The sequence below is a fragment of the Poecilia formosa genome, unplaced genomic scaffold (genome assembly GCF_000485575.1).
Source record: "Poecilia formosa unplaced genomic scaffold, Poecilia_formosa-5.1.2 Scaffold145, whole genome shotgun sequence".
NCBI classification, from domain to species: domain Eukaryota; kingdom Metazoa; phylum Chordata; class Actinopteri; order Cyprinodontiformes; family Poeciliidae; genus Poecilia; species Poecilia formosa.
Genome location: NW_006800084.1, coordinates 1,085,139 through 1,100,971, shown reverse-complemented (window position 1 = coordinate 1,100,971; position 15,833 = coordinate 1,085,139). Strand labels below are relative to the sequence as shown.

The window sequence follows — 15,833 nt, the reverse complement described above, 5'->3', positions numbered from 1 at the left end:
ACACACACACACACACACACACACACACACACACACACATGCACACACACTCAGGGTTTAGAGGACTTGCTGCACTTACTGAAATCAGCAGGATTGTGATATGTTGGACAGTGAAGGCCCAGGTTCTTCAGGTAAGGGATGAGATAAGGGACTGTCCCCTTGTAAATGCACTGACCCTGACTAAGGATGTACAGCTGAGGATGGAACAACAGAGGAACATAGTCAGTAAACTTCCCAACATGCAGCCTCTCTGAATAAAACGATCAATAGCAAACGACGGGGCGGGACATCGACTGCTCTGCTTCTTCGGCTGTATAAAATGAATTATGCTGTGGTGTCCTGGTCCAAGCCACAGGTAATGGAGGGTCTGACGTGTCCAGCAGTAAAAGCACTCAACCTACCTTATCAAACATCTCAAAGAGCTTGGCACTGGGCTGATGAATGGTGCACATGATTGTCCGTCCTCCCTGAGCCAGAGACTTCATGAGTGAAACAACCTGGAAGCACGACGAACTGTCCAGACCACTGCAATGGATTTATAAACATTTAAAAAAAAAAATGGGGACAGAGAGATCAGAAGACCGGTTAGGATGAATTTAGACTTAAATAGTAAAGGAGTTAAAGTCAGTAAGTACGATTTTACCTGGTGGGCTCATCAAAAAACATGACCGGTGGATTGTTGACCAGTTCTAAAGCAATGGCCAGGCGTTTACACTGACCCCCAGAGAGCGAGTGGGTGCGTGTCTGAGCACATTCCTGGAGACCCAGAGCTGTCAGGATCTCATCCACCTTGAGCGCAAGTAAAGAGAAACGGTGAAACAATCAATCATCTGATATCACCCAGAGTGTGTCATTAACCTTAAAAGCTATGTGCAATCTGTGTGAACTGTGCTGCTTTGGCCTTGTTGCTCCATGAAACGAGTAAACTAGGCCTGTCACGATAAATTTTACTGGACGATAAATTGTCTCAGAATGTATTGCGATAAACGATAAGTCAAGAAAACAACAAATAAAATAAAATTATGAAGTCTGTGTAAACAAAATTATCTTTCAAAAAAAGGGGATAGTTGAGACCAAAACAGCAGACTGAAGACTTTTATCATTCAGTTTTTGGTAAAAAGTGAGAAAAAAGAGAAAAGCAATAAATCAAGCAAATGCAAATTATTGCATTTGCAATAATTTGCAAATGCAATTATTGCATTTGCAAATAATTGCAAATGCAATTATTTGCATTTGCATTTCTTTTAATTTATCATGCAGTTTCTTTTAATTTATCATGCAGTTAATTGATTTATTGTTTATTGTGACAGGCCTACGAGAAACTTTAAAAAAACAACAATTAATAAAAATTATAAACTAGACCTTCAACCAGGCAGTCAGATGTCCAATTCCAGTTCTTTAAGAAATTAGCTCCATGTTGGTTTATTGGGTTTGTTTTTTTAACTAATCAATCATTGGAATATATTAGCACAACTACTAATTAGTAATTTACTAAATTACTAAGTTTCAGTATTGGGATTCAGCGAATACAGACACTTGTAGTATATTAATCTCACTAAAATAGAATTAAGAACATTTGTCAAAGCAAAAAAAACAAACAAATGTTTGTGTCTAACATATAATTCTTTCATAAATCAACATAATCTGACTCACAAGTTCTTTTTTGACCTGCACAGACTCATTCAGCTTCAGATGGGCAGAAACCTAAATAAACAACAAAAAGGAAACCTCATCAGAAATCTGTTTTTTAAAGTATATGTCAACATTTGGCCATGATTTGTCCCAACAGCAGTGTCACCATCATGGCCTCCCTCGCAGTGAGGTTCGGCAGGAGCATGTCGTCCTGCATGATGTAGCAGGACATCTTCCTGAAGGTCCTCAGATCCCTCGGCCGACCGTTCACCAGGATGGTCCCCTTCATGCCAGTTTCCCTGTTTTTCAAACATGAAGCCATGTTGGAAGTCCACTATGAATCTGCTCACGTAAATGTAACCAAAGCCACCCAAAATCAGTCTTCCGTAAACATACAGCAACATATTCTTTTTATGGATCTGTGTAATTCTCGTGCAGGTTAAAAGCTCACCTGTAACCCGCCAGAATATTCATCAAAGTGGATTTCCCAGCCCCAGAGGGTCCCATGATACCAATCAGTTCTCTGCTGCAGAATCTTCCCGACAGACACTTGAGGAGAGCTTTGTAGCCTAATGGAGAGAATGAACCATCAGTCAGTTAATCATTCATTCATTTTCTATACAAGCTTTATCCTAATGAGGGCTTCAGCTGGGAGGAGGGGAGCTTTCTGGGCAGATTATTTGTCTCCTACTGCTGTCAGTCATTGACACTGATGCTAATGTTTTGGGATATTCTAACTGTTGTCCTGCAACAATGTAAGATTACATTTCTTCCGCTTGCAGTTTCTTAAAAACTTCAATAAAGTTTAAGTGAATGTGTAAAACATTAAACATGAACCCTGTGTTGTGGATTTTAGTAGACATTTTATTTTAAATGTAAAGCAGAACCACGTCAAACATGAACATGTGGTGTATGCAGGGTTTCCCTCAGTGTATGATAAGCCTGGCGGGCCACCAGGGTTTACTTGTGCCCCCACCAGGCTAAGCATTGCTTATTTGTTTAAGTCTTTTAAAAATGTTTGCATTTTTAAGACTTTATAGTTGGTGTCCAGGCGTTAATATTTCAATAACACATATTTATCAAGTGATATTTTCAAATTTCCTGTCAACTTTAAACATTTTTCAATTCAAAAACATGACAGGCCGCTAGAGGAATGACTGCCCTAGAGCCCAACCACCAGGCTTAGAAAGTTTTCTGGGAGAAACCCTGGTGAAGAAGCTAGACAAACAGAGCCTTGCAAATGTGTTCAAACGCCTTGAACATTTTCACATTTTGTCAAATTCAAACGTTAAACCTACCCTGACTGTACTCATGTTGTTGGTTTATTATGTGCACTCGAGATTCTTCAGCCAGTTGACAAAACAATGTAATTTGTTTAGTTTTGCTTTAGCAGTTTTAATTGGAGGATCTCCAGGTCAAATACAGAAAAATCTAAAATTTTTCCATGGTCTTTAAATGCATCAGAGCTAAAACTTTAACTCCTTTCAAGCTGCAGACGCATCAACCAACAAAACATACTCTGAAACACCTTTTACGCATGATGACATTAATTCATCATGCTTTGATGAATTAATGTTCTGTTCCATTCAAAGCTGCGACTTATATTAAAAACATGTGGCACATTTCTTCTCTTCAAAAAATAAAAAAAATTTTCAGGTGTTCTGTCTTGCAAATCCCAAATTAAAAAGCCAGTTGCCTTGTTGTGTCCAGGCAGTTTTCTTTATAAAATCAGACTTTAGGAAAACTGGAAAAGATATCAGTCTGGGAAAGCTTGATCACTGCATTTCTATCTACTTTAACATTCAAATGTCTCTTGTTCTAAATATAAACAGGCCAATATGAAAGCTATGTCACGTATTAAACACATATATTAAATAAATGTGTCTACTTAGTATATTTTTAGCATCCTCTTTGAAGTCAGATACTGTAGGGAAGTTATATAAAGTTTAGAAACTATAAAAACAGTAAAGACCAAAATTCAGATTCTTTAGTCATTGGACCCGACTATCAAAATCAGGAAGGTCGGGACCAGTTTGGTTGATTTTGAGTACGCAATTTATTAAAAGGACAAAGCTGGAGAAACAAAAAAATATGGGGAGACGGAGAACTGACTGCTCACGGCCTGAGCTGTAACGATTATGTCACAGAATGACTACAGCATATTATAAAGCGGTGTTATCAATGCCAGAACATAATTTTCTGGAAGACAGATCAGGGTGAGCACGGGAGTGAGTCTCCTGGAGCAGCTGGTCAAATTGTGTATCTTGTTTCAGTAGTTAAAGCTCAGTGAGCTGCGCTCTGCTGCAAAACTTGGTTCATTGATTTCTAAAGTGTTTTAACAAATGATTATGCAAATACTGAGATTGTAATTTGGGAGAGGTCACCGGGTCCTAGACAGATAAGAAGCTGTACAGTGAGGCGGAGGAACAGAGAAAATTTAAACCAAGTCTTCCACCAGCATTATGGAAAACTTATCAGGGTAAAATGAAAGCATTTTGGGATAAAAATTAAAATAACACAACAGATATTTTGCTAAGTTCATCTTATTATCCAGCAACCGAAAGACTTTGCCTCCAAGTAAGGTTACCTTGGGTTTCTGTGATGTGCTTGTACAAGGGTTGTGGTTCCTGAAGTGCAGTGGGAGCAACTGCACAATCCAATTTAGAGCTGACACAGTTTCTGAGAGCTGTCACCCATGTCTCCTGTCTCCTGAGCGTCTCTCCTGGGTCTGCACAGACCCTTCTTCTTGCCTTCAACTGGGTAATTGGGCGATCTCAGCAAAGCGACATAGTCCCTTAAACCAGCTGCCAAGAAGTGGCGCCCCCTCCACTGTCACTTAGTTACTACATCAAAGAGCTCTCTCCTCTCAGCCAGGAGCTGCATGCTGTCAGTGAAGCAACCATGCCCTGCCATGAGCTGCATACTGATGATCTAACCCACCGCTGTTGGGCGAACATGGCGTGAGTCTGAGAGCTCGTCCCTTTGTCTCAGAGAGCCAGAGCGTACGTCGTCCCCTGACATCACGACCGAGCTCAATTCTAACCACATCTGACGGTGTTTACTCTGAGATTACAGCCTGAACTTCTGACACATCCCGCTGTAATTGCTAGACAAATTATTCAAATTATCGGCCACTGTGTCGCAACAGGAGCAGAGCCCCGAATGATACAGGTAATCCAGACTGGGCAGGTTTTGAATAGAGAGTGGAGCTAATAATAAGTAAACCAACTTTTCCCATCGAAATGATAAATCTCAGTGTATGTAATTGGATTGTATCAAACTCATTTTGTTTTGGGCCCAATCAAGCTCATGAATGCTCTTAAAGGGTCGGTTGTGCCAGAATGTATTGATAAAATCTGTTCAAAAACTGTAAAAATATCAATGAATTCTTAAAATTAAATAGTATTACTGAACTTCTTTTCGGTCCCTCCAGGATTTTGTATATGTGGTAATAATTAGGAAATATTTGCAATATTTGCGCTTATTTATGACAGTAAATGCGACTTTTTATTACTCACTGTATAGATTATGGATTATAATCTGACAACAATTAAGGCCGAGGCAACTCTTAATTACAAGTAATTAAGAGCTGCCTCTTAATTACTTGTAATTAAGTAATAATGTTTCCAATAATGTTTCTCAACATTATTGGAAATGTTGAGAAACATTTCCAATAAACTCCCAACTACAAAAAAGTTTAGGGATTTGTTGATTTCTTGAGAATTTCCACGATAATTCTCAAGAAACTGGATACAATAATCAATCAGATATATTAATTCACAATAAACAATAAATCAATTAATTGTATGACAAATTAAAAGAAACGCAGTACTTTTCATTTCCTTGATTTATTGTCTTCTTTCTACCAAAAAATGAATGATAAAAGTCTTCAGTCTGGTGTTTTGGTCTCAACTTACCCTTTTACTTAATGATAATTTTGTTTAAAGAGGCTTCATAATTTATTTTATTTGTTGTTTTTTTTATTTATCGTAGATATTCCAAATGTCTTCCAGTTTTTAAATGTTCATTAGAATTTAAAATTTATTACACTTTGAGAATGTGTTCTTGTATTTTTATGCCATTATTACTATTATATTACTTGGAAATGTTCACAAAACAATGTTATTTTTTATCACAATAAGTTCTAGGACAATATATCGTCCAGCAAAATTTGTTATCGTGACAGACATATTGAGGCCGTATTTTTTATTTCAGCCAGCTTTGCTTTCCCTCTGGAAAAACAGAGATGATGAGCGCAGGTGCAGAGCAGCAGCTCACTAAATCTGAAGCAGAAATGTAAACATTTCCTTCTCTCTTTCTCTCTCTCTCTCTCCTCTCTGCTGTCTTTCCCCTGTTCAAAGCCCGGCTTGAGTTTCTCCAGACATCTCCCTCGGGATGAGAATGCCACTGAACATGAAAATAGGTCACAGCAGTTTCATCCAAAACAGCCAGGGATGGCCAGCATCACAAAACAAGAGCCTGCAATAGAAAATGCATTTGGAGGGCAGCTCATCAGGGACTCACTCCGGCTGAGACCTCCTCCAGGAAAAGAGACGGCTCTAAATTTAACAAAAACCTGTTTTTGTAATTTCCTGCTTATCACAAACCTTTGGAGACGTGACTCATGAGCAGAGAGACATCGACTCAAAAGCTAAGTCGCTTCTAAGGATAGATGACATCACGAGTTCTGGGATCATGATTCATGCAAATCTTATTTCTCTCCTCTCTTTCTGCCTGATGCATAGCCACTGTCTGATTCAACACATTTAGAAAGGAAGAGTGTTTTTTTCACTCACAGACAAACTAATAGCTGTAAAGTAAACAGGTGGAATAGAATATTAGTATTAATTCATGTGGGAATGCACATAATTACAGCTTTAAACAAAGAATTTTACCTTAAGCTCTGAAGTTACCAACAAATAATCAATCTTTTACTGTGACTCTTTACTGGAGTAGATTTGTACAGAGTAAAGATCAAACGTTGGTGCTGTCCTTGGTGCTGAAGTCAACAAAGCTCAGTGTCTAAAAGAAATGGCTTTCTGTGTCCTGTCAGATTTACTCCCAAAGAGAACAGAAAAGCACATATTGCTACTTAGACGTTTCTAAAAAACCCTCAGCAGCTTGGAAAAAACAAAGTACGCATACATTTTAATAACTGCTTTAGCCATATCTTATTTTAAATATATTTGTAGGGTCACTAATAAATAAACGTAACGCAAACGTTTTTTTTTTTTTTTTGGAAAGTCAATTATTTTTTTCATGTAGAGTTTTTTTCTCCCAGAGAAAAGTCCTAAAATCAAAAGGGCTTTTTTTCCTAATAATTTTTCAGGAGGAGGGTATTCTACAGAATTTCTTTAAATGAATTTATTTTATGGCTTTTTAAATGTTTTCAAAAAAGGTCCAAGTCAACAGAAACTCATCAGGTGGATTTATAATACTGCTTTAATCGTGTGTCAACGTACACTTTCGGATGTATTTACTGATTAAAACCAGGTGTGTGTGAAGGGAAATGAGTAAGTACTTTGACTTTTAGTGGCTGTCAGAATTCAAAAGAACAATCAGCTCGAATGGTATTTTACTCCTTGTGCAGGGCTTTCAATCAGGCAGAATTCCTGTTAAAAATTAAGTCATTTACCGAGTTCAGCTTGTGTCAAATAATTTAGCTGGAAAAGAAAACCAGAAAGGCACAGAGATTTTTGTTTGGTTTACAATCAGAACTGAGGCTTAGTGATATTAGTTTAAAAAAAAAAAAACATTCTATGAAGTGTTTCACTGATTAATAAAAAAAAGATGAAAAGTAAAAGAAAAGACATCCTAGTCAATTATCAGCAACTGGATGAATTTTGATAAAAATCCAAAGAGACGTTTCCAAAAGACTGTAAACATCACAGAGAAATATTTGATGCAATGAAGACGGACAGCAACACGAGCATCAGTGCTCCAGAACTCCTCTCTGATCTTTTCCCTCATTATAATGTTCCATACGTCCAGGTTACACAACAGAACAGCAAACACTTCGCTGCCAGACTTTCATAATGCACATCCATATTAGACAAGACTAAAAATAACCAAGCCTGCAAACGCCTCACCCCATGTGGAGAATGTAAACACACCCTGCTAAATCCACACAACTAAGGCAGCCAGGTCTAAGTGTTTGAAGAGGGTAGGTTGTTTGATCTGCAGATAAGAAGCCAAAGCTTAATCATTTCCGAGGGTGGTGAGTTCACATGCAGTTCATATGATCATAGTATATCAATTATGTGCTGGACTCCCAGCCACCGCCCCCTGGAAGACAACAGAGGAAAAAGGATGCAAGCAGTGTGGCAACCTGGGGGTAAATTATTTACTATGTCTAAACTCTGCTGAGTGCAGCAAAGCTTGCAGGCAGGAGTTCCGGCTGCTCTTGCATGGTGGAAGTCTGTAAGTCAGTATGTATCAGGGATAGGGTGTATGTGCCAGAACAATAAAAAGAGGCAAGAACAAACACTGGGGAATTTTTTTCCCCCTGAAATGTCACAAAAGCTTTTAAATGCACTGAGATTTCTGCACTGCAGATATTGATCGTCATGGGTGGTGTTCGCTTGCTCATCTATCATTTTCTGTGAGCCGTGCCTGCAGTACCTCTTCTCCTCCACCAGGGGCCCTCCCGGATGGTGTAGGACAGCTCGTTGAACTCCAGGTCTACAGCGGAGCGCCGCGGGAGGTGGCAGAAACGCTGCGCCTCTGTGATGTGGTTCTCCACTTTCTTCAGGTGGGTGAGCAGCGGCGCCTCCTGCGGGGCCCCTCCGGGCAGCTTGGTCTCCTCCATTGGAATGCTGACCGAGCCAGGTTCCAGTGTTTTCTCAGCCATCCTGATAGGCTGCAGGGAAGGAAGTAGGTGGCACCGTTTGTAAAGTTATACAATAAAAAAATCAACAGCAATATTTTGGTTCATGTAGCCTGTCATAGAGAACAAAAATGTGCATAATCATTTTTTCAAAGTCATTTGTAAGTGTCAGAATTCCAAACTAAATATTGAATTCACCATATAAATATTAAGTTTACAAACCAGAGGTGCACGGATACATCGGCCAGCCGATAAATTGGCCTCGATTTCCTTAATTTCGGGAGATCGGTGATCAGCCGATAATTACTTGTGAAGGCGATCTTATTCACCGATCTTATCTACCTTGGCAAACAAAACAAACAAACAAACAAACAAAAACAACCATTGTCCTCTGCTTGCTCTGCCATGTGAGAGGTTTGACTGACAAACCCACCCATCAGGTCATGTCCGGATGTTTGCAGTTAGTAGTCACCCCAATGTTGCAAAATCAGCAACTTTCTTGCTGTATTTAGCAACATCTAAAAAATAAAAAATAAATCGTATCAACAAAAATCGGAATTGGCAAACAGACTACTTAAAGATCGGTAATTTACAATCAGTGCACCCTTATTTAGCTTTAAAATACATTTATTTTACTAATTAAATACAGTTTTCTATTTAAATATTTAGCTCGTCAGAGAAATATTTAGGTCGAAAATATTTAGATCCTAGGTAAATATTGCTGGGTTTCAGATGACGTAGCACCGACTTCACCCAATGCACATGGAGGGCCAGAAGTAAATTCAGCCCATTTATTTCTGTCGATTTACCAGGAGAGCCAAGCTCATAAAATAACATGGGTAGTGATAGCATCCTTATCATAGACAAAAAAATTACTTAGCACAATTCACTACTCACCCGGCAGAAACAAGTCGACTGCCATCTAATGCTGCTTTTAATCCTAAATGCTTGACCCAACTTGAAACTAAATGATTGTATTCTCCAGGCTTTTGAAAGCTTTCTTCTGGCTCATCATATAATATGAAGTCTTCAGGGTAATTAGTTATGTGCATGGCCTCGGCACCGCGTAAATCCTCAAGATTATAAGTCTTTTTTTTCCCTTTTTTTTTTTACCAAGATAATACGGATCATATCCTAAATATATGCATATTTTTTCGAGATACCTCGGCTGTTCCAGCCTACTTAGGGCATTAGCATATTCGTGATCAACTTTGCTTTGCTTTGAACCGGAGAAATCCCCTTCTAGCCCTCCATCTGAATTTCGCGCGTCATCCGAGTCACGTGATTGAAATCCAGCAATACAGAAACTAGCTCTGCAAAGGCATGAGTAAAAACTTTAGAGCCGCTAAAACGGCATACGTTTTCAATTAACACGTAGGAAATGAGAAAGGATGGTTAAGGAAAAAAAACAACAACCTGAGCGACCATTCAGACCCGCCAGCAACTGAGTTTATAGAGGTCCGCAAAACCCAGCTTTTACTTTGATATCCCACTTCCGCTATATAGCTGCTCGTCCGCAAATAAATATTTAGCAAGCAAAATAAACATTTAATTTGGAACTGAATATTTAATTTGTAAACTAAATATTTAGATGGTAAATTAAATATTTCTGACATTTATAGATGCATGAATATCATGGAGAAAATATGACTTTGAAAATTGAACATCCACATTTTGTTTCTCAGTGACAGGATCAATAAACAAAAATATTGCTGTAATTTTTTAATGTGTGACGTTACAAAGGGCACCCATTTAATCACTGAAAGTGTAAATGTTGAAAGCATGAGGTACTTGACCTTAGTACATGGAGTAAAATGCAATAAACTTCCACTTGATAATTGTCCGAGAGCTTTATGGATGTTATTTTAATAATGTGATGTATTTTCTAGACCTCTCGTGATTAAGTTGAGATTTATCACACTTTGTCACAAACTTTAACACAATTTGTTGGTATTTTATGAAGACCAACAAAACGGTGTAATTGTGAAGTGGCATGACAGACTGTTTTCAAAGTAAACATGTTAAAGATGTGGTCTGCATATCTAATCCACATCCCTGATTAGAAAATCCACAAATCAACTAATCCTACTAACTAATTAGTGAGTCCAACTTTGCGTAATAATTTCCAGTTGTTCTTTGAAAGCCTTAGAGGTTTGTCAGAGAACATTAATAAACAAACAACATTGTGAAACACAGCAGACAGCTGGAACAACGAAGAACAAGGCTGGAGAGAAACCTGATAGAAAAGAACAGAGGGTGGAGCAGCAGTAGGCGCTGCACTCAGACACCAACCCTAACAATACAGCTGGAGAGTGGCTCAGTCAAATCCTAGAGTTACATTTTAATTAGGAATCTGTAGCAATACTTTTAAAAAATGCTGTTCACTCCCAATCCAGCTGGTTTGAGTTTAGCCATAACTCAAAAAGCTGTAACTGCAACAAAAGTAGTTCTACATATTATGAATTAAGAGAGAGAGGCTTTATATAAATGCATATAACACTTTGTTTCAATTTCATTTGCGATCGACAGTGACAATCCTAATTAAACAGAAGTTTATAGTTTTAATGTGAATGCATACTTGTAAGTGAGGGTATTCAAGCTTGATGCACCCAAGCAAGGTGCTAAGCATGATCTGACAACCATTTAGTCTGTGGAGCAGCTGCGTAAAGCCAATGAGATTGTGAGTGTGAGGATCTGGTTTCAGTCCTGCAGCACACTTACAGTCCGGTACTGCTGATTCACATAAATTTCCTCCCAGACAAGACTGCCTGACTGAAACGTGAGGCATGTAATACTTAAGAATCCATAAGCTTTTCAACTCTTTAAAAGAAAATGTAAAAAAACAATGTCTCACTAAGAGAGGACACAGTGTTTAAACCTCCAGAAGCATTTTGAAAGCTGCTCTATGTTAGTGAACAAATCTGAATTGCAGTTGGAAAAATATTTATAGTTGTTAAACTGGGAAAAAAAAAAAAGCCTGCCCTGTAAAAACTGCGCATAATCTGATCAAATTGTGGACACAATTACATACATTAAAATGCTTCATAATGAGTCTACATTGCAGTTTTTTGTGACTTAAAACACATGCTACAGCTAACACTTCTAATGAGTCCCACACTCCTGGAGACAGGCTGGAAATTCTTAGCTTGATTAGATGATTTTAACAAAAATAAGAAGTGGAAATGTTCTCTAACTAAACCAAGCTTAGTATCCATTTAGAGGTGAAAGTGCTTGTTAATTAAATAAAAACAAACAAAATAAATTTGTATAGCAGAACGAACAACTTGTTTCTGACCAAATACCACAGAAATAGTCCAATATACTTTAAAGTGTCTTTCCAGACTTTTTTGTAAAATCACTTGAGATATAACTTGTGACCTACAGAAAATGCTTTTACAATGATTTTCTATTTGTTTTGGTATTTTTGTTGTAAATCCTAATTTAATTAAGATCTTACCAACCCCTTTAAAAGCTCCGCTGATGACATCACATAAGGTATCAGGTAAATAATCACAGTTAATTGGCGTATGTGCATGTGTATTTCATGTTTTCCTGTTCCTCTTTATTTATGTTTTTAATCCTTCAAAGGTTTTACTTGTTGCCTGTTAAAACTGCAGCAAAACATTTGAATTGTATTTATGTTTCAGACAAAACTTGTCCTTATCATTAGAAGAGTCCTTATCTTTAAGCAGAGGCTTTGGGAAAACTGCTGCAATTTCAGAAAATAATTGCCGACAATAAACACATGGAAGCACTGACGACATGTGTTTATGCCATCAGTGCTTCATAAGCACTGATGTAATTGTACAGTCTTGCCATTATAGGCCAGACTGTAATGGCAACAAATCATTGTCGTAGATCCTCAGGGATCATTCACAAGTTATAGAAACCATATCTGATCGATATGTTCCATTAAGATAATCTTCATGTCCCAATATTAGTTTCCTGCGGAAATGCTTCATCACTTGCTACCTGAATTTTACATTTGTGGGACAAGAATGTCGGTTCCTGTCCTACTTCCACTTTTTTTGTTTGTTTATTTATTTGAAATCTCGCTCGCCATTGTCAAAACAATGGCTTCTCTTCCTGGGATCGACAAAACTGAAAAGAAAAATGCTGGGCACAGAGACTTATAAAGAGCCCAATGCTAGTTAGTCCCACAATACGTGCATCTGCAGAACAACCCACACCATCTTTGCACCATGAACAGAAACTATTCAGATGAAAAACTCAAGCAAGAATAAAATTATTTTATCCAGTTAAATGTATGAAGAGATGATTTTCATCATGTATGCTTCAGATTCCTCATCCATCCATCAATGCTTGGATGGGGGCATCAGGACCAAACTCTGGCTCCCCTTTCTACTCAAACACAAGTCGAATGATGCGAATGTATGTCAAAACTTAGTAAAAGTTGTTTGTACCAAACAGTTTATTGCTGATCAGCTCAGCTGTTGCGTCTCTTGCGATGTCATGCCACCAAGCCAAATGCACAGAAAGCAGAATTAGCAGGGGATTTTCCCCCTTGTGCTTAAAAAAATCTTTGTCTCTTGTGAAATCATGCAGTAGAAATTCCCTATTAACTAGTGGCGGTGTTGTATTAATTACAATGATTGCTGAAAGCTGTTTGAAAACTACATATTGAACATGTTAAATAAACATTGTAAGTAAGCACTTATGATTATGGCAAAATAAAAGCACACCCTTACATTTTTGGGGTGTCTTAATCTAAATAACAGCGATATTGTGGTTTGAGGCACTTAGATTAGATTTAAGTAACTTTAGAAACTAGTAGAGGAACTACAGAGAGTGTGTTTTCTTTTTGCAATGACTGCAGCATAAATACAAAGAAACAAAATCCAATCGACTACATGGTCATCCTGTTGTACTTTGATGAGTTAACGCACACACTTTCTTTGGACACATGCATTATCACATAATGTCCTTGTAGTATTCTCCCGCTACTATGACCCACTTCAGCCTATTTTAGCATGATGGAGTAACTTACATGAGAATAACCGGTGATGAAAATTGACTGTGACTTTCTATTGATCATGCTGCCATTAGCGAATTCCCATTATCGGCCCGGTTATAATCCATGCCCAACTGACTTTAATGGCCTTTCAGTCGGGGAGAGAACTCCATGTTCAGCTCCAAACGGCAGGACATGTGAACAGCACGGGGCCATGGCAAAAGTCACCTCTAAAACCATGGGGGGAATATGGCAATCACATGAATCCATGCAGCTTTGCAGTAGAGAGGTGGTCCAGTTATCTGCTATGACTTTTAATGTGGCAAGCACCTGTTAACTTGCACCAAGCACAAGAGACAGAAACTGACTAAACAACAAGGATTTTCGGGGGGTTAATGAGATATTTGCCTGATTTGTAAATATATCTTTGAAGCAGCTTTAACAGTTGGCATCACAGTGCCCATTCACGCACACTCTCACATGCAAACATGTAACATACTTATTATTTTGTGTTGAAAGGACCAGGTGAGGAGCTCAGTCCTGGTTCTGTGAGAGCAACAGCGTTCAGTTGATCTCTTCAGACAAAACAGCCCAATCCTCCAGCATCAGATCTCCAGCGCAGTCCCGGACAGGAATAATAATGAAAATAAATAAATAAATAAAATAAAAACAACCACAACAAACAGGATGTTCACAGAGTGCACCACAGTCCAGCTAAAATCCGGCTTCGCTCTGGGGAAATAAAGGGCCGAGCTGTATTATCCTTATCAGCATCTCTCGGGGTGCGGCGCTCATCATCCCGCATCCTCTACAGCAGCAGCCCCTGAGATTAAAATCATGTCCGGCCCGGCCTCAAACTACGACTGCATCCCGGAGACTCGTCGCGGGAGCGGGGTGCATGTTATGTTTTCCCCCTCGGAAAGGAAATACTCCACTCAGGAACTGCGTCCACGAGCGTCCTAGGCTTCGACGTGCACGACAGTCTCCATTATCCCACCCCCCAGCTGGCACCGGAGATCAAAGCGAAAGCACCGGACCAGGCAGACGCCGCTGCTGCAAATGCCTCAGCAGCATCATCAGCTGCAGCCTGACGGAGCAGCCGCCGCTTTCCTCTTTAACCGGTTGGTGCGTCTGCGGGGCGCGCACGCTGGGTGTTGGGATGGATACAGGGCGTTGCTGGGGAAGATGCTGAAAGAGGAAATTGTGTTTTGGTTTTACTGAGTCCCAGTCGCAATCCTAACTTGACTGAAGTAGATCATTTAAAAAATAAAAAATAGCATTTTTTTGTACTTCTTTCTTTTCTTTTCTTTTTTCTTTTTTTAAGAGTCCTAATTTGTAAATAGAAATTCCATCACAATCAAATATTACGGCATAAAAGTTGTTGATAAAAAAAAAATTGGATTATAATTCCTGGGATTGCTTTAAGTTCAAAAGGAACGTTTAAATGAAAAATAAAGTCAATTTGTTTATTTTTGTACATAATGTTCAAATGTATCCACACAGATGAGTCAGTTTTGATGGATTACGGTTCGCTACATGCTGACAGTCGGAGTAAACATGAGGGAGGTTTTGGTCTGTCTCTTTAAAGGCCGCACCTGCGCAGCTGCCTGGTGCTGATGCTGCAGTGCCCGGGTTATTTTCGGTAAAATAGCCGGGGTTACTCGCGTTCAAGCGGGCCCTACACGCCTTACATCACCCCTGAGAGGAAATCGAGCCCATTTTTAGCCAATCGCACCTGCTTCTTAATCAGACTAATTTAAAAACGAGCTCCCAGGTCGCTTCGTGAACACTTTGAGTCCTCCAACCCATCTCGCTCTCTTTAAAGCTGCTATTATCAAAGATTCTTCTTACACAACCACTCACAAAGGTATCCTTACTTTTTTTTTTTTTTTTTTTTTTTTTTTTTACATTTTTGCCTCATTTACACAAACGTTACTTTACTGGGATTTTATGTCTTAAACAAATTCAATTCAGGTTATTTATAGCGCCAATTGAAAACAAATGTCACCTCAGGTCACTTTTCAAGAGAAATGCAATCATACAACAAAATAACATTAAGCTGCATATATTAGTATTTGATTCTATCAAGCAGTGCAGGCAAATTCAGTTCTGATTAATGCAAATTGATAAAAAGTTATCTATAATGGATGGAAGCAGATCTGGTGGAAAGACTTTGCAGCAATCTGGAACATTATTTTCCTTTTTTTTTTTTACAAATAAAATTATATAAATCTGGGCATTCATTTGTATTCAACCCCACCTTATACTGCGTTTACAGCTACAAGTCTTCTGGGGGCATGTCTCTACCAACTTTACCCATCCAGGAAGGTTTTGCACATTCTTATTTTCAAAAATAACCCCAAATCAGTAAGATTAGATAAAGGGTTAGTCAGTTTTTAAGCC

The 15,833-nt window shown here is 38.6% G+C and overlaps 1 protein-coding gene across 1 annotated transcript in view; it reads right to left on the bottom strand.

Moving 5' to 3' along the window:
- abcg4a (ATP-binding cassette, sub-family G (WHITE), member 4a) overlaps positions 1 to 14,317 on the bottom strand; it is a 22,581-nt gene extending 8,264 nt beyond the window's left edge. Inside the window, exons 1-8 of the mRNA XM_007563209.2 lie at positions 13,930 to 14,317; positions 8,254 to 8,491; positions 2,084 to 2,201; positions 1,799 to 1,931; positions 1,654 to 1,704; positions 644 to 789; positions 402 to 525; positions 80 to 194 (exon numbers count right to left, since the gene is read on the bottom strand). Of these exons, the coding sequence (XP_007563271.1) occupies positions 80 to 194; positions 402 to 525; positions 644 to 789; positions 1,654 to 1,704; positions 1,799 to 1,931; positions 2,084 to 2,201; positions 8,254 to 8,482 (916 nt within the window). The 5' untranslated portion in view covers positions 8,483 to 8,491; positions 13,930 to 14,317. The remainder of the gene's footprint in view (positions 1 to 79; positions 195 to 401; positions 526 to 643; positions 790 to 1,653; positions 1,705 to 1,798; positions 1,932 to 2,083; positions 2,202 to 8,253; positions 8,492 to 13,929) is intronic.
- Between the last annotated feature and the right edge of the window lie 1,516 nt (positions 14,318 to 15,833).